Source organism: Equus caballus, chromosome 19 (assembly GCF_041296265.1).
Source record: "Equus caballus isolate H_3958 breed thoroughbred chromosome 19, TB-T2T, whole genome shotgun sequence".
Lineage (NCBI taxonomy): Eukaryota > Metazoa > Chordata > Mammalia > Perissodactyla > Equidae > Equus > Equus caballus.
The window spans coordinates 41,089,167-41,112,270 of record NC_091702.1 but is presented as its reverse complement, the minus strand read 5'-3'; the positions used below and the strand labels follow the sequence as shown (position 1 = coordinate 41,112,270).

Below are 23,104 nucleotides of genomic sequence, written 5' to 3'. Positions count from 1 at the left end.
CTAAGGAATCCTTTCCAACATGTGGGGCTCGATGTAGAGACAGCATAGGGTGGGGGAAGTCTCAGAGTTACTGTGAGGGGTTTGTAAGCCCATCATGCTTATACAGTCCCTCAATCAGCAGAGAGGAAAATAACACAACTACATTTCAAGGGCCTAAGAAGAAGGTTGAAATTAAGCATAGGAATCACTTGAAAATGTTGGAAAAGAGGATCCAGCCCTCCTTATCCAGCCTCTCTCCTCACCTGCTCATCTCCTAATGCTCTGCTTCCCTCCTGTGGTCCAGCCCCAAGGGAGGGACAGTCGTGGTGCCTTGACGCTGCCATGCTGTTTCAGGGCTCTGTGCTTTTGAAAATGCATTCCCTCTGCTGGAAGATATCTGTCCCCCACCACCTCCCCTCTAGTCCACCAAATGAACTCCCCCGTTCCTTCAAAGCTCAGAGCTGCCCCTCCCTGTCGCTGCCTCCTGCCACAGGGCAGAGCTGAGCTCTCCCTCTCCTGAGGCCTCCCTGTGCCCTGTAGTCTTTTTTGTCCTGGCACCCAGTAATAGACCGGCTGTATTTGTTTACGTGTTTGTCTCCTCCTGGACTGTGAGGCTGTCCCTAAGCTCTGGGCACAGTGATGGGCACAAGGAGGGGACAGAGGCAATATTTGTCAAGTGCATTCATTCAATAAATATTTATTGAGCATTAACTTTATTCCAAGTGCTACATTGCAGGGGACCCAGCAGTGCATGCAACAATAGCCCAGGGTTATAGCCCAGTGGGTGAATGGATGTGGCGAGAGCATGGACCCATCTGTGCACCATGCATGAGCATACACAGGTATCTAGCAGCTCAAGGAGCTTTCCTAGAACCTTGGGTTCCTCTCAGGAAGCCAAAGTCCTTCAGAACAAATCAGCCTTTTTCCATGCAGCTCCTTTGTGAATTAAACGGCATAAATCTCTGATCTATTTAAAAACAGGGAAAGGGAAGTCTGCAGAGGCTAAAATAACTTTCTCAAGGTCACTGAGTTGCATGGTTGGTCCCCCGGGAGAGAAGCCGTATGCCTTGGACCCGGCTTAGCCCAGGGTGAGGGTGGCTGTGGGCACAGCCGACTGTTTCCCACCAAGCTGCCCCTTCATCTGGGAGGCAGGGGCTCCCCATGGCTGAGTGTTTGAGAGAGGCAGGCTGTGGCTGTGACGGTGCTTGTCCCCAGGCAGGGGCCCTTCCCAGGAGCCGGTCCAAGGCCACAGAGGCTGAGCAGAAGCCCGCGTGCTGTTTGTGGTGAGGAGGGCTCTGTTCTCAGCGGTTTATTTGTGCAGTTCCTGGAGTGCAGAGGAAGACATACAGCTGGGGCTGAAGTGCATAGCAGGTTCTGAGGAGTTTGGCAGATGACGATGCAAACCACTGAAGCAACAGAAGGGAGAGATGGCGAGGGAGAGGGGTGGGGGAGGGGGCGAGGAGGAGAGAGGTTGAGCGATTGAGATTCTCAGGCCGAGCGAGCCCTGAGATCCGGCTGCAGAGAGAGGGGGCCAAGATTCTGTCTGTGCCCAGAACATGGTAAATCAGTCTCTCTCGACATCCACCACCTTCCTCTCTCACCCCAACTCATTTCTGCTTTTAAACAATCCTCTCCACCGCAGCTCAGAATTTGTCTTCTTTCATTCGGAGGCTGCAAAACTTTGGGCTTCCTGGTTCCACACTCCCTCTTCCTGCCCTCACCGCCTGCGTAATTACATATAGGAACACCCCTCAGCACAAAGAGGAATGAGGGTAAGACGGCGCCTCTCAAAGTCCAGAAGGGAAAGGTGATCACTCCCATAGGGGAGGGGGAATGGGGTGGGGTTGTTAATCTCCAGATCTGACTGGGGATGGTGGGAGGGCCTTAACCCCAGCAGGAGCCCAGGTCTGCCTGCTCTGTCCACGGTCTTGGGGGGAGCTCGCCCCATGTCTTCTCAGGTTGGTGTCCTCCACCTCTGAGCATTGATTAGATTCCATAACAGCCTCTCCCAGTTCAAAGCAAACAAGGAGCCACAGGGAGGGGAAAGAAGGTGACTTGGAGGCGGCAGAGAAATGCCAGCTGCTGTCAAGTAACCTGAACCCTAAAAGCCAGATTACTCAGCTCCCCATGGCAGGCTTTGCCAGGAGCCTCACTCCAATGAGCCCTGGGCCTTCTCCTGCCCCCCACACGACTTCCTTCTGCTGCTTTAATCCTCTGCTGGTGGGCCAGTGCCCCTCCTCGCTTGCTTGTCACAACCACTCTCGCCCTTCCACTTCTTGGGGTCACTTGTCTCCTCTGTAGCCCATCAACAGACCCAAATATCCTTGAGTGTCAGGAGGCCAAAGGGACTGAAATGGCTTTCACTGGAGAGAGGAAGGAGGGAGATTCCTTCTAACTGAGGGGAGAGCAATGATGTGAGAAGCAGGGAATCTCGACTTTCATTTCGAAATGCTGAGTCTGAAGTGTGGTGGGAGATCCTTCTCTCTCCATTCCAGGAAATCTGTTGAAAATCCAGAAAATCGATGGCCGCTGCAGCAGGCCCGCGCACAGTAGGAGAGGGCCCTCCCGGAGCTCAAGAGCCGAGCATCAGATTCCTGAGTCCAGCCTGACAGCACAGGAGAGCCCAGTCTCCCGGGCCCCCTCCCTGCCTTCTCTTCCTCCCTTTCCACCTAGAAAGTTCACCTCAGAGTGGGGTTCGGATCGATTGTGGTGCCTGATGTAGTGCACAGTACATGGTAGGTGCTAAATGTATTTGTTGAATGAATGGATGATTAAAACGTGAACCAAACAGAGAGGGGAGTAGAGGGAGACAAAGGAGGTAGAAATCAGGAGGGGGCAGAGACTGGGGACAGGCGGGATAAATGAGAGCCTGAAAGAGGCTCTGTGTCCTGGGGCATATCATGTATGCTTGCACCTCATGAATCATAAGCATCTAATTGCAACACCTGGCATAAAGCTTCCATAGTTCACATTATCTGCACATATAGACACCTATTCAGGGGCAGGCCTCTTGGGAGGGCAAATCAGGGGATTGTGGTCTCAAAATTGGAGGAGCCCCGGGATCAAAGGATCCAACACTCTGACTTTACAGATAAAGAAACTGGAGTTAAATGAGTGCAAGGGACATTGCCAAGGTCACCATGAGTTGGGGCAGGGCCCATCTCCAGGTCAGGTTCTTCTGGCTCCATCTGGCCCCTCCAGGGTATTTAAAGAGGCAGCGTTTCCTGGGCCACGATTGACTGACTGATGGCTGTGACTCATTAGCTCCTGAAACCAGTCAGGCCCGGCCTCTCTCTGCCCTCCCTCTCAACACCGCACCCAGGCCGGGAGCCTCTTCTCCCCTCTGCTCTGCATCTCCAGCTGCTCTCGCCTGCCCAGCTGCCTGGAAGCCCCAGTCTTTACAAAAAGAAGCATTCGTTTTGCTTGAGTTACCTCAGGGGGCCCCTTCAAAAAATACTGTATTTACACCTCAATTCCCCAGAGATTGAGAGGCCGCTGTCTCATTCATCTGTCTCTCTATAGTGACAGCACAGAGTAGGTGCTCAGTAAGAGTTTAGTGTTGGGAGGAGGTTGAAAAAGATGAAGACGGGGACTCTAGGTGGCCTCGGGAGCCATGAGCTTTATGAGATTTGTTTGCAGGTTTTCTCAGCAAAGCCCTGCACCCTGCGGTCTGGCAAGAAGTGCCTTCATATGTCTGTTAGACCAGCAAAAAGTGTTCGCTGTTAGATCTCCATTTACAATCAAACACATGCAAATCTGAAGAAGGCTCCCAAACCAAGTTATAATCGAGCCACACGAAGTTAGTGGACAAGACTTGTCAGGGGATGGCGACTCCAGCTGGAACAGGCTTGGGAAGCCTTTGCCTGTTAATATTAATTTCCAGAGATGCAAGTGCACGCTTCCTTCGATAACAATTTATGACTCAGTTCACTTCCAGTCTAACTCTGGAGGTAATATCTCACATCCATAAATAGCCAAGAGCAGCTGTGTGACATGTACTGGCATGTGGACATCATGTGAATTTTGTTTCAATGTCTCGTTTGGAGTGGGGTCTGCAAAAAATTACATATTCAGTTACTTAAATGTTTCAACCTAGGGGAAAAAGAAAAACATGAGGATGGGCCTTCTACCATGCTTCAAAGATGGTGGCTAAGGTGCTCTTACAAGGTCTTAACCAAAGTCAAGGAGGATTGTAGAGATTCCCAGCCTGGACTTGTTATATCCCATGGTGCTTCTTGTAATTTCAAGTGATGTCATAAGTTGCTCAAAATACAATTCAGGATGCTTCCGCTTAAAATTTTGCGTGCACACACACACACACACACACATGTCCAGAATGACCCCTGATTACAGGCGTACATTTGCCGTTCATCACTTTTGCTAAGAGTTGACTTCTGGGGTGAGAACAAACAAGAAATCAAGCAACAAGCAGGCGACTCCTATCCAAATGTTGTAGGTCACTGGAATTGCCTTTAAAAGAAAAAAAAAAAAAAACCTTTACAAAATAAAAACTATCAAATAAGAAAAAAATAGAGAACAGCTTTGTACAGAGAGGAAAACTACTATTAAAGGGAAACAATAAACGGAAACAAATCCTGAAAGCTTTCAATGTCTGACTGCGATTTTTACATGGTGTTTAAGAATATTTGGGGGAAAAAAACAAGATTATTTTCATTACTTTCATAAGTCACTGGGGCAAGTGTGATGACGTGGACCAGGCTGGGTGCAGGGTTTGAACTGTGTGATATAAAAGGAGCCATGGGAAAGAAGGTCAAAAAGAGGGATGGGACTGCTTCCTGAGCAGTCTTGTAGGCCTTCCACAGGTTCAGACTTCAAGGGGCAGTGGGAGCTTTGGCAAATTTGAAGGGGAGAAGGGAGAAGATGGAGCGGTGCTTCAGCAGAACATATCAGAAGTCTGGGGGAGAGAGATTGGGGAGGTAGAACAAAGGCAAAAAGTCAAAATCAGAGGATGTAGCAATAACCCATGTGCAAAACATTGGAGATGCTTAAGCCGGCGTAAAGATGTTGGGATAGATGCTGTGGTATTTAGATGAAATTATCTAAGCTCATGGTGGATGATGGTGGCAGGTAGCTGTGATGGGAAGGGAGAAATGAAAGATAGCTCGGAGCCTGGATATCCAGGAGGACGATGACCATTAGACTCTCCAGTGCTCTGGCCAGTACAGTAGTCATCGGCCACAGGTGTCTAGGGAGCACTTGAAATGTGGCCAGTCTGAATTGAGAAGTGCTGTAAGTATAATATATACACCTCTTTCAAAGACTTAGTACCAAAAAAAGAATGTAAATTATCCTATTAATAATTTTGCAGATGGATTACATGTCGAAATCATATTTTGTATATACTGGGTTATATAAAATATTAAAATTAATTCCACCTGTTTCTTTTTACTTTAAAAACGTGGCTACTAGAAAATTTAAGATTACGCTCTTGGCTCACATTTGATCTCAACTGGGCAGCACTGCTCCAGTGGCTTCCCATGGCACTTAGACTCAGATCCAAATTCCTCAGTATGACAGTCAAGGCCCTATGTGATCTGACCTCTGTCAGCCTTTCCAGCCTCCACGTGGGCCCTGTTCCCTGCAGTCAGCATGTTTTGTACTCGCTGGCCTTTCTGTTCCCTAGAACGGCAGTTCTCTTCCTGTCTTGTGGACTTTGCCCTGGCCGTGCCCCCACCTTAGTGTTCTCTACGGAGATCTTGACCCTTTGGATCCTTCCACCATTCACAGGTCATCCAGCCCAGAGGTCATCTTCTCAAGAGGATTTCTCTGACCACTCTTTCTCAAACAGCACTCTCTCCTTCCCCCAACAACACTCTAGCTCATTACACTATTTTCCTCACAACATGTCATCAGTATAGAAATTACCTTAACTTTTGGTTTAATGTGGTTTTTTTTGAGGAAGATTAGCCCTGAGCTAACATCTGCCGCCGATCCTCCTCCTTTTTGCTGAGGAAGACTGGCCCTGAGCTAACATCCATACCCATCTTCCTCTACTTTATATGTGGGACGCCTGCCACAGCATGGCTTGACAAGTGGTGCATAGGTCTATACCTGGGATCTGAACTGGTGAACGCTGGGCTGCTGAAGCAGAACGTGTAAACTTAACTGCTGAGCCACTGGGCTGGTCCCTGGTTTAATGTTTTATTGTCTATCTCTTCCTGACTATAATCCAACTCCTGACTATAATCTAAGCTCCGAGAGAGCAGGGACTGTATTTATCTTATTCTCCTTTATATCTTTGGTGCCTAGTGCCATGTCTGGCACATAATGGGTGTTCAATAAATATGTGATGAATGAATGAATTGAGAAATACAGAAACATTGAGAAGTTCAAGGTTTTGGGAGTGTCTTGATCCTTAATTGCTGTGTAACAAACCTTCTCCAAACTTAGTGGCTTGAGAACTAAAATCCACTAGTCCCACATTCAGCCTGGACACTGAGAACATAAACCACATCTTACTGTCTATATTAACATGACTTCATGCTATCTCTCTGTCTTCATTAGCAGAACTTTAATATTCCTCTTTCTTCGTTAGTATAACTTTATATCTCCAGGAGTCCCCTGCCCGGGGAAAGGGTTTGATGGTTCATTAAAGGAACTTCCTCTCAACTCCCCAATGGGAAACATCAACAGACAGCTTGTGCCCTAAGATTCTTTGAATTCTTCGCCTGGAAATCCTTGCTTCGCTGTTTCAACCAATCTTGGATTCTTACATGGTGATTCTTACCCAATTCTAACCATGTTCCCATACTGAAAGACTGCCTTAAATCAAGCTTCTAATTATCAGTAAATTCTGACACTGCCAAAGCTTTGCCGGGTGGTGTTCTCCCTTATTGCGATAAGCAATTAACTCAGCTGTGTCTTATCAACAGGTTGTGTTGGTTTTATTTGGGAGCCAGCTTTGATAAGCTTCAAAAAACAGCCATTCTATTTTCTCTCCTCATTCTGTGGGTTGACTTGGCTCAGCTGGGCAACTCTTCTGCTCTCCATGTCACTGGCTGTGCCACAGTCCTCTTCAGACTCCATCAGCTGCAAAATCCAAGATGGCTCCCTGGCATGTCTGGCGCCTTGGCCGTGGTGGCTGGAAGGCTGGGCTCAGCTGGGACGCTGGGATGGCAGCTCTCTCCATGTAGTCTTGAGGTCTCTCCCTCTCCATGTGGCTGCTCTACCTGCTCTCCTCATCAGTGTAGCTGACTTCGTACGTGGCAGCTCAGGGCTCCTCAGCGTACAAAAGCAAAGGCTGCCAGCTCTTCTTAAGCTTAGGCCTGAAAGTGGCACAGTGGCACCTCTGCCGCCTTCTATTTGTTAAAACAGTCACAGGGCCCAACCACAACCAAGGGAGGAAAAAAAACTCCACCTCTCCACTGGGCGAATGACAACAAAATTGACTCCATCTTAATCCACTGGAGAGCTGAATTCAGAGACTTATTAGACACTCGTTAGCCGTCATGACTGGGGAAGAGAGTGGAGCCAGAGGTCAAGCAGGGCCGAGAAGGAGAGGAGCCTTCTCCTCAGTCCTCAGGCTGAGGCCCTGGGGCTGACTCACTCCTGGTGCACAAGCGAAGAAGCCCAGCAATGTTTGCTGAGCAGCCGCAACATGCCAGGCAGGCCCTGGGTTCATCGTAGCAGAGGGATGCAGCAAAAAGCATCAGATTGTCTCGTGTGCCAGTCTAGCAGTGAGAGACCTGAGCAAGATGGTCAGGAAGATAATAGTTAAATGCCGAGCTGAGCTGTACCGACTATCAGTATAGCTGGCGTTCAGAAAAGGGAGAGACTTTCTCTAAGCTATTGTCAGACTTATTTTAAAAAATATAAACATTTCAGTTATAAAAGTAGCATAACCACTCTACAGAGTATTTGGAAAGTGAGGAAAGGAAAAAAAGAAACCACACCCATATTCTTCTTGACACAGCCACTCGGACAGCTCCAGTGTGTCCCTCCCAGTCTTAGTGTGTGAGTGGGTGCTGTTGGGGTGCTTAGGAAACTGCTAAGGAATGGGTGGCCCTGTGGGGCTGACCTGTGCTTATTCACAGGGTTGCAGAGAGGACTTCCCCGTCCTTTGCACAGGGATGCAGCTGGGAGAAACGGGCTCAGTCAGGGCTCTTCTTGGGTCTCCTGTCGCTCACCAAACCAGAATGCCCAGATTGGGTGGCGGGTAAGCGCGGTGCGAACAGTCTCCCTGGCACTTTGTGGGGCAGGTCTCGGGGAAGCCCGGTGGAGCAAGCAGGTGCACTGGGGTTGGATATGGTGCCTGGAGATGGGAAAGGAAAGGAGGGAGGGAGGCGAGGAAGAAGGGAGGACAGGCAGAGACAAAGACTGCCTGGGGGGGCGGGGGGGGGGCCCCGCAAGCTCAATATATTTGCCTGTTTGCCTACTTACTCAACAGAACTTCATTGACCTCTACTGTGTCCCAGACATTGTAAAGCTCCTGAGGCTGCAGTGCGACCATGAAGGACAACTCACGGGCGGTGCGATGAGCGGGTCGATGGGAGAAACACCCATGGCAGCACAGCACACAGTGCGAACACAGCAGGAAAATCCACGGGGAGGAGGCTCAGGCAGGGCTCTGGGGAGGAACAGCTTAAGGTGAGACTTGAAGGCTAAATATCAACCAGGTAGACAGGCGAGGGTGGGCTGGGGACAGGGGAAGTTTTTCCAGGTGGAAATAACAGTAAATACAAAGCTGAGAGATTTGAACAAAAGAAAAAAACAAAAAGAATTGAAGCAGAAAAAGCCCAGGTCTGGAAGTCTGGCGCCCGGGATTCTAGTCCTGGCTCCGCCTCTGTCTCGATGCAGGTGGGGTCCTGGAAGGATGGCTTTTGGCACTTTTCCTCCTAGGTGGCCTACACACCTGTTCCTCACTAGACTACGATCTCCTTGAAGGCCTTTCCCATTTTGTTCACCTCTGCATCCCCCAGGGTTCCCAGCCCCACACCGAGCACAAAGGGAAAGCTCAGAGGATGTCTACGGAATGACCAAATGAATGCAAAGCCTGCCAGTGCCACAGACCCCACTCATTCATGCAGGAAACAAAGGGATTGAATCAGCTGTCTCTGAATTAGCTTCCACCTCCAATATTTAAAGTGCTTTGCCAACTGTGGAGAAGTTTTTGTAATTGTATTATCATAAAAACAGCAGCAAATGACACTGGCCCTATTCGTGGCCCTGGGCACCATGGTCAGCCTTTTATAAACCTTGCCTAGGCTGGCCAGTGGGGACATTTTCCACCTTCACTGACTGGGCCTGCCAAATTTGGTTGGGCTTTTTGTTGTACTGGCCTTCTTAGCTTCAGGAGTCCCCTTCTCAGTGAGGCCGTCCCTGATCATCCATTCTGAGATGGACCCCCAGTCTTACTTCAGTCCCCTTCTCTCACAGCGCCCTATTTTAGTTTCTTCATAGCATTTACTATGAGCTGACATTCTCTCCTTCATTTATTTATTCTCTTTTTTGTTGTCTTCTCCATGGTGGAACGTGTGGCCTTAGAGAACTGTCGGCCTGCATATCTTGTTTGCCCCAGAAACTCTGGTGCCAGGAAGGGTGCCTGGCACAGAGTATGCTTTGCACTAATCCTAGGTGAATGACTGATCAGCCAGCCCCCACTGGAGGCTGTTTTGGGGGCCAGTGACCTGTGCTGGGGCAGGATACCCCTTCCTTCAGGGACCAAATCCTGAGCGGCAGGTGACCTGAACGAACTGTAACATCTCTCCTAAAGAAATCCCTCAGGTAATAAACTCTCATTGTGATTTACCACGAAACTGGCATGCAAAACACCAGCAGTCACAGACAGGAAAGAAAAGCCCAGACAAATTATATCTGGAAAGTCAGTAACCGCTTTGTGGCTGGGGGACATTTGCGTACAGAGACTCTATTGATCTTGTTGCAAACAGCCACACCGTACTGGCAGTGTTTCTAGTGTGGCCTCACCAATAGCCGGTGCTCTGGAATCACCCGTTACACCCTTATATGCTTTTCCCACTGGTTTCTCTGGATCACAGTGTGACTCATTCACCTACGAAAGGATGACTCTTTTTCAAACCAGTCACACGAATATGATCTTCAAAATCTGATACTTTTCTTACTTCTTCAAGTTTAAGATTTAATTTCCCATTCTCTCTATAATTTTTGATTCTGAAAAATTCCTGGTAATTCATTTGTGCTGAGGATCATTAATCTTTATGTTTGAAAAAACATGCCTTTGATTGTATGAATTCTCATGCCACTTGGAAGACAGGAGGAAGGAAGGAACCTGCAGCTCCCATGCCCTCAGAGATTTTAGTTATGCGTGTTAAGGCCATGAAGCAGGAGTGCGGAGAACAGAGTTCCAGCTGCTCCCAATTGGTTCTGGATATATAGGTAGCAAAAGTGCGTGGACCATGGAGACTGAGTCCAGGTTCATTTGCCCTTGGCAGTCAGCAGGGAAGGGTACTCACGCAAACACAGATGGGCTGGGGGGAGTGGGGCTCAGGCCTGCCCATTTCTGCGAAGAACGAGGGAAGTCTGGCACCAGAGCCGGAAGATGTGGGTTCCAGAGACCCACCTCTGTTACTTTCCAGCTGTCGCCTTGGCCAAACCACCTACTCTCTTTGAGACTAATTATCCACATTTGCTATGAGGATAACATTACCAGTCCTAGTTACCCACATGGATTGTTTTTGGGATCAAATGAGACGGTGTTTGCGAAAACAATTTGTGAATCTTAAAATATTATTCAAATACGAGTTGTTATTTTTATTAATACCCTCCTTCCTACTGTACTAGTCTTATATAGCTTCCAGAATGACTTCTATATCGCAGGCACTGGGCCGCAGGCTGGGAGTACAGAAAAATACGTTGTTTTTGCTTCCAAAACTTGCACAGTCTTAGTTGGGGAGACAGATAAATGGATACTATAATCCAGTGTCAGCAGTGCTGTGTTAGATGCCCCAGGAGGGGGCAAGATGCTCCAGGGACAGGGGTCAGAGCAGGGAACTGGAGGCATCAGGATGGGCTTCCAGAAGCAGGTGAATCGAGCAAAGTCTTGAAGGACATATAACGTAGGAAGCCTCTGGATGAAGAATGGAGAAGGGACAGTTACAGCACAGGGACAATGTATGCAGAGGGATAGAAGCCAGAGAGAGCGTGCAGGGCTCAGGACACTAAAGCAGCTTTGTGTGTGGGTGGGACATGGACAGGATGCAGCTTTCTGGTAGGGAATAGGGTGGGAGAGTAGGCCAGGAGCACAGCACGCAAGTTTCTCTGGTTGTGTAGGCAATAGGAAGGCTTTGGAAGTTTCCTCACAGAGGCGTGGTTGTTTGGATATACAACTGGAGTATGACTGATGGGTTGGAGGGAGGCAAGGCTGAAGGTGAGGAGATCAGTCTGAAGGAGGTAAAAGCAAAATACTTGAAACTGCTGCACAAAGGCAATGACAACAGGGGTTGAGATTCACAAGACAGGGAAGCCTGATGGTTGCTGGTGACCAGTGGGATGCAGGGAGGAGATAAGTGGTGGGGTTGAGAAAGACACGTTGAGCCTGGAAAACAGGGATAGAGCACCTCCTAGAGATGGGAACGGGGTCATGAAGTGAGTTTGAGACTCACTTCCGTGTGGAGCTGTCCTGTGGGCAGCAGGATCCACAGTCCGGAGCTCAGGAAATCAATTCTGGAATGAAGATACCAGATTTGGTGGTCTTCGTCATGCAGATGACGATCACTGCCATGGGTGGATGAGTGACAAGAGCAAAAGGACATGGGTAGAATTTTCAGGGACCTCAATGGGGTGGGTAGAGGGAATCCCATGATGGATGTTGAGAAGTCTCGAGAGAGGTTGGAAGAAGTCAGGAAAAAGAGATGCCACAGGGGCTAAGGAAGGGGGGAATTTCCAGGATGGAGTTTGTATGTGGTCACAACCTCACAAATGTTGACAGAGGAAAGGCTAGAAAAGTGACCATCTGGTTTGTCCACTGAGCTGCCCTGACCACAGCGTGTCAGCAGAGAGGGGGAAACAGAAGCCTGGCTGCAAGGGTGGCAGAGGGAGAAGTGAGGCAGTGGAGGGTCCCAGCGAGACGTCAGGAGGAGAGAAATCCCAGGTAGAGGGCGAGGTGCAAGTTGGAGAAGCTGGCTCTGAAAGATGGTAGAGAAATAAATGTGTTTATATGCTGAGGAAAAAAGTCAAAACAGTAAGAGAGGTTGAAAATTCAGGAATAAAAGCAGATGTGTTGCGGGCCACCTCCCTGATGGGGCCAGGGATGGGACAGTCCCTGAGAAAGGAGGGAGGGAGGGAGTCAGGGGAAGGTAAGCTGAAGGGGAGAAGGCAGGCGATGAGCTGGACGGCACCAGGAAAGGATTTTCACCTGAGGAAGGAGGAGCCGTGGTCTTGCCAGGGTACAGGAGGCAGAGATGTGTCTCTAACCCCTAGCCATGCTTCCCAGCCAACTCACGGCATCCCACTCCCCAGCCAGGTGCTTGTGCTCTCCATCCTCTACCCTGCTTCCCACCCTCCTCACATCTGAGGAGGGGAAAAGGAAGAGTCATCAGTCCAGCAGGCTCAAAAGAAAAGCAGAACCAGGCATGAGGGGGTTCACACCCAGGCTGCAGGTGGAGGGCATTTATTTACAACAGAACAAGTTTCCCGAGAGTGCAGTGGAAGAAGGGCTGAGGAGGGACCCATCAGATGAGGGAAAGCACAGAGCTGAGATCTGGATGCCTAGCTGGAGGTTGTATGCTAAACATGAAAACTTGGCTTTTTAAGAATTAAGTAGAATTCAGCTCAACATCAGGTTGGAAACTGATTGCCGTATCTCAAGACTATCAATTGTTTGAAATCCAACTTCTATTTGTAAACCAGTGTAAGTGTGTAAATATGATAGCATTAGCTTTCTGATGTAGGAGCTCTGTGAATAGCTGAGGCAAGAACAACATTGAAGTTACCCTTTTTGAACAGCTCCCAGCATTAAAATGTTTCAAAATGTTTCTCCTTTGTATGGATCGTCCCTATTTTGAATTTAAAATGAAATCTCAAAGAGATCCCACTAAAGCAGTTTCAGACATTTCCAGAGGATCATAGATTATGGGCCCCCTCCAATCGTGGTGCCCCCCCCCCCCCCCGTCACTCCCCCCAACTCCAAAACAAGAAAACCAAAATAACACAAGTGAGTTTTTAGTTTCAGTTTTTTTAGAGACTTGTTCTCCTCTGGAAGCCATGAATGGCCAATTCCACAATTACTCTGTTAGGTGGAGTTTTAATGGAAATATCTATCTCCAACATTCTATTTGTATAAAAATAATCATATGGGTCCTAATTATGGAGCAAACACAGGAAAGAATAACTTTGCATGTTCAAGAGTATTTGTTCTTCACAAATCTGGGACGTGAGAAGCCTTTCTTTATGTTTTTGTGTCCCATCCTGACCCCAGATCTCTCCTGAGTGTTCACTAAAAGGAAGAAATGACTTAAGCATCTTTACACTCACCTTTACTCCTAAATGTCATATATGGCAGATGCTTCTGAAACTGATTTGACATTGCGTTTGCCCTCTTCTGGCCCTGTTAAGGAATAATATTCCTGTTTTACATTTTGACACCATGGGGACAATTTTAAGGCTAAGAGGAAAAGCTGGTAGAAGAGAAACTGTAGCAGAAAACATGAGGTTTTGGGTGGTGGTGTTTGTCAATCACAGTAGTTTTTCTGTAGGCTAGAGTTTTTTGTAAACAGGATTTATAAATTTCAAGTCTCATGTTGATGACTAAACTAGCAAAGTCAGTTTAACATGAAAACAGATCACATTTGTGAATAACAAAATAGTAAGTTGCAAATAGCTCTCCTTAGGTAACATTGCTATCACTAAGTGATACTTGCAATTCTAAGAGAAAAAAATGCATTGATTCCTGCTTGACTAAAGGCAAATTACAACTGGTAACATATCCAGGCATAGAAAGAATACCTACAGTAAAGCCTTATTATTAATTTAAACTTCAATTATTTACTTGGGCTGCAATCACGGCTCCTCTTATCCTTACTGTAAAGATTTATAGTATAAATAATATTGCAAGAGCTATGTTTAACCTGCTTAAGAGAATACATTCTTTAAATGACTTTAATGCATTAGTTTAATGAAAGCAAGCGCTTCTGTAAACTATGAATTCAGACTCGCTACAAGTATTTGCAAAGTTTATGGCTTTACCTATAGGATATTTAAAACTCAGATTTTTCACTAAGTCAGACTGACGTTCTTGTTTAATCAGACTAATTCAGTCAGTTTACTTAGTTCAGTAAGTGTACTAGTGTAAAAACTCTAGCCAGCCAAGGATATATCTTTCCTAAATGGAAAGAGTCATCGTAACCAATAGACCACATTATCTTTTCAGAAAAAGAGTGGGCAACTGAAAAGGATGGGAAGAAATTTTTTAGGACGAAGAGGGAAAGTGGTGATATTTCTAATTCTTGTTACTCTGTTTTCTGAGTAAGATAACAAGATATTACAGCAAAGGACGGGGCCTTAGTAGCAGATACGTGAGCAAATCCTGTCAGATGAGGTCTTCCTTTGAGGTTCCACACAGCGAACGTGATTCCCACTAACATGGCAGGTCTCCAAGAACCTAATACGTGTCCTATTTTCTTGCAACAGTGGAACTATAATGCCCATCCTTCAGGTCTGTTTCCACACCTTTAACTGCCGATGAAAATAGTTGGTTGTAAAAGCATCCCAGGACCTTGCTGGAAAGTTTTGAAAGATGCCCGACATCAGGTCTCACAGGCACAGAGCCTGTGTCAAAGCACAGAGGCACACAGAAGCACACTGAGGAAACAGAATCACAGCCCGTGGAGTTGAAAAGGACTTGGAGACTTCCGGTCCAACCTTCTCACCTTGTGAGGGAGGAAACCGAAGCTCAGACACTTAAGGGGACTTGCTCAGCATCTCACAGGTAGTGGCCAATTTGGAACCAGGACTCTCACTCCCAGTCCAGTTGCTTGACCACATCAAAGTGATTTTGCTCATTCTGAATTTGACTAGTTATTTGCTGTGCCAATAATTTCTAGGGTCACGAAAATTCACAAAGATTAATCATAATCTGGAGGACCCCAAAATTACCTGGTGTGACATGTCATCTTCTTTTGTACCACAGTGTACACTACTCCTCTTTTATGACACTTAACACAGAGTAATTAATTTTTTTCTGGTCTGTCACCTACTAGACTGTGAGCTTTATGGCTACAGAGACCATGTCCTTCTCCTCCCTTTGTTCCCATAGTACTTGGTTCAATAATTATCGAATGAATACCTGAAATTCAGAAACTAAGGGAGAAGCAGTTGTCCTTTCACATGGGGCATGGAGCAATTATGAGCCGATCCTGGAACCACTGGGCAGAGGACAGGGTTGGCTTTCTTGTTTGGTGAGCATCTCTCTCCATGGTTGTTTAGGAATCAGACTAGCTGACATGCATTGAGGGCTTATGTGCCAAGCACCATTCCAATTGCTTTATGTGCATTTACTCCTTCCATCCTCACAACCCCATCAAATACTTCGCTACTAGCCCTAAATCACCAATGAGACACACAAAAGTAAGTAATTTGCCTTGATCTTACAACCTAAGCAATCTGAAGCCAGAGCACCAACGTTTAACCCCTGAGCTATTCTGCAGTAAGCCAAGGACCAAAGCAGACAACTTGGCCCTCTTTTTTAAAATTTGTTTGTGGGGAAGATTGTCACTGAGCTAACATCTGTGCCAATCTTCCTCTATTTTATGTGGGACGCCGCCATAGCATGGCCTGACCAGTGGTGCAATGTCCCTTTCTGGGGGGATCTGAACCTGCCAACCCTGGGCTGCCCAAGCCGAGGGTGAGAACTTAACCACTATGCCACCAGGCTGGCCCCTTGGCCCTCTTTTTTTTTGACCTCTAAGCCAATTTATATATTTGAAAATTCAAATGCAACAACCAAGGCAAACTTCTTGAAATTCCCCCAAACTGGACCTATATATTTACCTGTCTCTGCGTTTCCCTTCACCTTCCTAATCCTATCTCTCCCTGCTGACCTCATCTTTCACCTCAGGCGGCTTCAAGGGCCAGCTCTTTGAAAAACTTACCTAGTTTCCTCTCAAAGCAGAATTAATCTCTCTGTTCTTAGGTGCCCTTTGTTTAAACTTCATTTCCACATCGTGCCGGGGCTGAGTCACGGGAGCGCTTCCCTACCTCCCTAGCTACACCGAGAGCTCTGGGAGGGAGGAGCTGTGTGGGAATTCCAGGGATCTTTCGGCGCTGGCAGTGGCACTGGCACTTAGTAGGTACTCCGCGTTTTCAGAAATGAGAATCATTTTTTAAGGAAGCCAGAGTTGCTGTCTGGAAGCTCTGTCTTTTTTGGGACGACTGTGTGGGTTAAGATGCCCTTCCCCAACCCCCCCCCCCCCCGCCCCCTGCCCCTCTGCCCACTCCTGCCCTGGCTTGGCCTCCCGCTTGGCAGTGCTCCGCAGGCCGCGAGGGCCTCTGGTGCCCTGACACTGGCCTCGGCCCAGTTTCCCCGGCTTCTAAATGCGGCCCGGAGCTACCGGGGGAACTGGAAAAACACTGGCAGGCGGCCCCACCCCCGGGCCCTGGCTCGGCCGCGCGGCCGCATTTCTGCGGCTAGGGCCTGCTGCTTGGGAGGCGCTGGGGCCTGGGGCGGGGAAGCGGGGGAGGCGGCGGGCGCGGGCGGCTGCCTGCCTGTCAGCGGGAGCGGGCGCGGGCTCGTGTGTCAGCGGCTCCCTCCTCCCGCTCCCCGCCGCCGCCGCCCGCCCGCCCGCCCGCCGGGCCTCCCGGCCTCCCGCCGCCGCCGCCGCCCGCTCCCCCCGCGGCCTGGCAGGCTGCCGGCTGCACAGGCGGGGGTTCGCGCCGTTCTCACGACCTCTCAGGTTGCCTGAGCTCATCTGGGAGCTATTCATTTCCTGCCAGAAAGCAGCCGGGCCTGCTAAGCAAACCACCTTGGCCGCAGGGCCGCCGGGGCTGGCCCGGCGTGGCCGCCCTGGCCTGCTCGCGCCCGGGCCGCGGGCCGCGGCGGCCTCCCTGGAAGCCCCGGGCCGCCCCGGCGGGCGCGCGGCGGGGGCAGCTCGGCCGCCCATCTGGTTGCATTTAGAAGCCGGGGAGGAAGCGAGCAGCGGGTTGTTACCGGCCAAGGGGTGTGGGAAAAGTTAATTGACTTTAATGACAGGTTTCCCGGGACGGTGGTCACGATGAGGGGGTCCAGCTTAACCCCTGGGTCCCCACTCCGGAGACACGTGGCGTGGAATGGGCCGCGGGGAGCGAGCGCGCCTTCTGGTCGCGCTTAGTCACCACTTAGAGCAAGCTCCTGTCTTGACGGCCGAGGGCCCCCTTCCAGTTCAGCGCCTTTCCCGCTCCGGATGCTGCTGGGGCCGGCGGGGGGCCGGGGTCCCGGAGGGTCTCCATTGAAAGGCTAATGCGCGCGGCGGCGGAGGCCGGCGGCCCGCATCCGGACGTGAAACTTGGAGCCTTATCTCCTGGAACCATCGGCACTGCCCCAGGCCGGGGAGAGGGGCTGACGGGTGTGCCCCGAGGCCGTATAATTAGCCCGGGCCCGAGGGGTCGGACGGAGGGTGGGCGCGGGGGGGAGTGAGGGGCGGGGGCAAGGTTGAAGTCGTCTTTGAAGCTTCCTCTCTCCCCCAACTAATTATTCCAGACACAGCCTGGGTGCAGGAGGGCGCAAGGTCTTAGAAATAAACCCATTTAATGGACTTGGAAATAAATGTCCCAGAAAAGGGAAATGACTCACCCAAAGTGACACAGTGAGTTTAGTGGCAGAGCTGGCACAAGAGCCTGAAAATCCCCATTGGGGCCTAGGGTCTCCTCCTTCCGCCCATATTGTACAGAACAAACACCTCCTCTAATGGTCTAAACCCAAATTTCAGGGAAAAAGGACCATTTCAAACTACCAGTTATTTTCAAAGGGACAGATGTTGACTACTTTTCCTTAATGTGTTACTCTCTCCCCCGCGATATAGCTGTACTTTTGATGACATTAGTAAAAATTCCCTTTTTCAGTTGTTCTCCTTCAGCACAGAGAAAGACAGAGATTGAGTTTTAAGTTGGTGTAGAGATTGCACGGGTTTGTGTGTGTCTGTGTGTGAATTTTGAAGAACATAAATGTACTTTTATAAAAATGAGACCCTGATGTATCCATTATTTCTGCCAGGACAGTTAAGAACTTCTTAGTGGGGCCAGAGGACGGGGTTACCAAATGAAGCATTTAAACTTGCATTGGGTGTCTTAATAGAGCCATTGTTATTATATTTGGGTTTAAACAAGAGGGAAATCTCAGAAAAGTATGATAAAGAAGGGTGTATGTATGTATGTGTGTGTACATGTGTATATTGTTTTGGGGCGAGGGTGTGTTGGACACCTTTCACTTACGCAAAATGGAGCAAGTAGGAGCCAAATTTTAAAAAGTATCTTTTAAACCTCTCCCTCTGGGTCCGAAGCTGGGTGGAAGGTATTTGAGCAGTAAACTGACTGCTCCCTGCTAGATCATTCCTGCGGTAGAGCCGCTCTCCACACTGGCCTGTGGGAAACGCCAGAGCAAGGCGGGGGAGAGGTAAAGCTTTTGAAACAAGACAGAAAATCGTTGGCTTTATCTTTGTTAGGAAGGCTTCAAAGATTGATCTCTCCCGCCTCATCCTTCTCCTCCCAGAAGCCGTTCTAAAAGCAGGGGGGTGAGCGGAGGCCGGCGGGAGGGGCCGGCGCAGGGAGGAGGAGCGGCCGGCGGTTGGGGAGGAGGGCGCGCCCCCAGACCCACAGCGCGGCTGATGTGTCTGGTCTCGCAGGGCTCGTGGTTTTCATTTCCCCAACACCTGGATGCAGTCAAACACCTGGCCAAATCTGACAAAATCTGACAAGCCTTTGTGATGGGATTTGGAAGAAATTCCCTGCAGATCCTGGCACAGGTTAAAGCTGTCCGCTTTGAGTTAGGACTTGTTAAGGAGGGTTATGTGAGCTGAAACCCGAGACAACCCTTTTGCTTCTATCTGGAGCCCACATCTTGCCTGGAAATGGGGCATGACCAAGCGAAAGGGTCGCTTGCTGTTTGTATTAAAAGGGGAAGATGGCCTGTGTGCCTGCCAGCACAGCCCCCACATGCTTTCTCTATTAGAGCCAAGCACAGAAACTTATCAAAAACATATGTCCGGTGTTAATCATCTGGACTCGGGCTCCACTTGGGAGTCTAACTAGCTGTCCCTTGGCAGAAGGAATCTGTTGACCTTCTCAGCTTGCTCGAAGAGGGTGCAGAGAGGCATTTCAAACTTTTGGATGCTGGTACCAGGGTATGTTTAGCTGTACCTGAGGATTGACTAGTTAAACGAAGACACCAACATCTGAAGGCTTGGAGGTTGCAGTGGTTAAGGGTGTTTTTACTCTGGACGTTGGTGAGCTACCCCAGGAGCCTCCCTTAATGTGCAGCCAGATGTACTACTGGCTCGATTAACTTCATGAATTTGGTCCTGTTCAACCTTCCTCAGAAGGAGCTAGTATGAGAACCAGGACTGAATGACAGAGATTGACCGCAAATTGATCAGGGAAGCCATATCAGAAGGGTTCTTCAACTTAAATGGAGTTTAGTTCGTGGAGGGGTGGTAAAAGGTTTAATGGATTTTAAAAAATGTTCCTTTAATAACAAAAGAGCCAGTTCTTGAATTCTCAGGTTGCATGTAATTCGAATTCTGCCAAGAGCCTTTTCTTTACATGTTCTGAAATAATCAGTTCTAAGACATAAAAGCCTTCCATCTTTTTTCTTTTATTATATTTTCTCAAATAAACTTCCCCAAAGGAAGATATTTTAAGAGCATTTTCAAACATCTTTGGCATCACATAAAAAAGAAATCTCGTGTAAAAAACGAAATGTCATCTGAACTTTTATAATACAAAGGCGCAATCCAATATGAACATATAAAATATATACAAATATAGTGCATGGTCAGTCACTTAATACAGGTCTCTACAAAAAAGTAACTTTTTAGAAATTAATAAAACCAGAGTAACCACTTAATCACAAAAGTCCTCTTCTCTCCCGGCGTCCAAGTTCCTGTTTAGTGTCTTGAGGGGAGAGAAGTGGGTTGGAGAGTTCAGGGGCAGGGGTGGCCTGTGCCCCTCAGTTCCGCCAAGGCCTCCACATGGAGTCCGCCGTGAGCGAGGGGCCGCTGGAAGGGGACACTGCGTTGGGGCCCACGGAGGTCCCGCTGTTGCTGGTGTAGACTGGGATGACCGGACCGCTGTGAGCGAAGGCCCCGTTGGGGATGAGGAAGGCAAACTGGCCGTCGGGAGCCGGCACCACCTGGAAGCCGCCGAACACCTTAGCCGCCTCCCCAGCCGGGCTGCCCAGCTTGCAGGGCGCGCCGCCGGGAGGGGGCGCCGCGCCCCCGGGGATGGGCACGAGCGGAGGCGGCGGCGCGAATGGCGCGTGCTGAGGACCGCCGGGTCCTGGCGGGGGCGGCGGCGGCGCCTGCAAGGCGGGATGCGGCTGCCCGGGGTAGGTCATGGCGTTGATCTGGGTCATGCAGTTGGCCAGGTGGCCGAGCAGCCGGGTGCGCACCTCGGTGTTAACGCCCTCGCACGTGGACAGGAAGCGGGTCACCTCGTTCATGCACTCGCTGAAGCCGGCGCGGTACTTCCCCAGCACGCTCGGGTCTGTGCTTAGCGCGGCTGCGGGCCAGGAGGAGACAGACGGGTCACCGAACGGCCCTGGCCCCTAGGCCACCGCCTCCGCCCTGGGAGGTCCCCGCGACGCGCCTCCCTGACTATGGGCCTGCCGAACTGCCTCTGGCGAAGGGGGTGGGTTTAGAAAAACCAGCCACCTCTCCACACTAGCTTGGCGACCGAAGCTAGTGGCTTCCCTGTGGCTCCATTTAAACTGATCTCAGCTCCAGATCTGCCCCCCCCCCCGGCCCACGCGCGCGATGTGACCTTGGGTAATGCCCTTCCCCCCTTCCTCGCCATCTGAGCTTCATTTCCCCTTCTGTAATGGGGGAGGAGGGAGAGCTAAACCCGATGACCCCTAGGCTCCACGAAGCTCAAAACCGCCACGGTTCAAGTCCTTTCGCCCCCACCCGCTTTCCTGCTGCCAAGCCGCCCGCCGCCCTCGCTGCTACAACCTCTCTCCCTCCCTTTCCGGAACAGTAACAACTTGGAGTTGTGGCTATAAATAAGCCCCAGACCGTGGGAACGCAAGAGTGAGCCAAGGCAGTAAAATGTAGCTGAATGCCTCTCACAACCACGGACGGAAGTCTGGAAGAAATCACCGCGGGGCGAGAGGGACGCCCGCAGAGGGGGACGCGGCGAGCCGCCCTCACCCGTCATCTGCGCCCGCTGCAGGTTCCGGAGGTGCTTCACTGTCATTTCCAGAATGTCCGCCTTCTCCAGCTTGGAATGCCGCGAGCTCTGCACAGAAGAGGAGGCAGGGAAGGAAAGTGAGAGCCCCGCCAGTGACCTCGGAATGCTGGGGGTCCCTCCCCCAGGCCGCGGTGCCAACATCCCCAGACCCGGACGAGAGGCGCCCGACCCTCCCGCCTCAGAGACCGCAGTGCAGGCAGGGAAGATCCCGCCGGCGAGGAGCTTTCATTCTTAGTACCTGGGAAATAGTATTTCGGCTTTTTAATAAAAAAAAAAAAAAAGCACTACCCACTTACATCTTTCTTAAGAGCATCCAAAATCAGTGTTTTCAGCTGGCTCAGACTTTCATTTATTCTTGCTCTTCGTCTTTTCTCCATGATAGGCTTTGATGACTGTAAAGAAATCAAAGAGCCCTGAGTTTCCGTGAGATCTGCCATTTCACCCCGAGCTTTTAAGGGAGAGAGGAGCCCCCAACCCCGACTTAATTTCTTGGGGCTGCAGAGAGACAGGCACTGCCCTTACCTTTCTGTGCTCAGATGCTGTCTTTGGCTTATCCGGTGTCGTGTTGACACTAGCTGGGGTAGCAGCCACCGGGGACGAGGAATTTTTCTCCATTATATCAGCTGGCATTTTCTGTTTTTTTTTTTTAATCCCTAGAGAATTTTATTTTTGGAGTCCTTCACACAGAAAAATTATTTTGTTTATGTCCCCTTTACTTGAGACTTTCACAAAACTACTGAGCAAGTGCTGAGGGTTTATTATAATATCTTATGGCTACTTGGTGCTCGGTAGCGCTATTCCAGGACCAAGGAGAGAGGTAGACGGGGGATTCCGCTGTTATCAGCACCAGCTCCGGATCCTGTGTGATCCCCAGACCCTGGCGGCCTCTATATATATCTGGGACTGCACGCGAACGGCTCGTGTGAAACTTCCCAAACTTTCTTTCCCACAGTAACTTTCAGCCAATGGGAGGAGGAGACACGCGGCACCGCTCGTGGACCGCGCCCCCCCATTGGCCGCCAGGCACAAGGCCTGGCGGCCAATGGCGCGCGCCAGAGCCCGGGGCACCGGAGGCTACAACGTCAATCAAAAGGATTTTAACCCTTTGCTACTCTCCCTGCTGGGCTTTGTTTTAGAGAGGATTTTTCCGCATTGGTTTTGCTCTAGTCTAGTTTATTTTGGGGGGGGGGGGGGTAGGGTATTTGCTCTTTATTTCCTTTAATATGTGTAATAGAGCTGCTTTGACACTAAGAAGAAGTTTGAAATATATTTTTTAAAAGGTTTAGAAGGACAGGGATAAAAGATTATACTTGCAGTGGCTAAGAGAAAAGGGGGAACGTGTGCAAGGGTGTGAGTTACCGAAACATCTAAGTGATTTCCCGCTCAGACTCTATACATTGGGAGGGGGTGAAAGTCGATCATGCAGAAAAAGGACAAAAAAATTCCTTTTTGGACGCAGAAAAAGGAAGAAATGCCTTCCACCTTACATTTGCAGGTTTTTCAGAGCAAGGTGGTTTTTGATGCCTCTCCACCATCCCCCTTCCTACCCCTCATTCCTCTCTGGAGTTGGGGGCCTTAGACCCCGCGCTTCCCCAGGAAACAATCAGAATAATTTCCAACTGGGCAGAAAGGAAATGGAATTTCAAATGAAAGATGAACAACGGGGGCTTTGATGGCAATGCCTCAGGGACGCGCGCGCGCCCTCGCCACCCTTTCCCTTTCTACCCGCAGGCTCTCGGTTCTGCGGCACATTGCG

The 23,104-nt window shown here is 49.7% G+C and overlaps 1 protein-coding gene and 1 long non-coding RNA gene across 2 annotated transcripts; both read right to left on the bottom strand.

The window, feature by feature from the left end:
• Window positions 1-660: 660 nt before the first annotated feature.
• Window positions 661-16,331, bottom strand: LOC106782005 (uncharacterized). Its single transcript, XR_001378838.3, has 4 exons — window positions 16,065-16,331; window positions 13,450-13,522; window positions 8,380-8,566; window positions 661-4,449 (listed from the first exon to the last, which is right to left on the bottom strand). It is a non-coding gene; the product is annotated as an uncharacterized lncRNA (long non-coding RNA).
• A 3,476-nt stretch (window positions 16,332-19,807) lies between these two features.
• HES1 (hes family bHLH transcription factor 1) lies at window positions 19,808-23,031 on the bottom strand. The gene is made up of 4 exons (XM_001498844.6): window positions 21,871-23,031; window positions 21,645-21,740; window positions 21,309-21,396; window positions 19,808-20,661 (listed from the first exon to the last, which is right to left on the bottom strand). Exons 1-4 carry the CDS (start codon window positions 21,976-21,978, stop codon window positions 20,111-20,113), a joined length of 843 nt encoding a protein of 280 aa, XP_001498894.3. The 5' UTR covers window positions 21,979-23,031; the 3' UTR covers window positions 19,808-20,110.
• Between the last annotated feature and the right edge of the window lie 73 nt (window positions 23,032-23,104).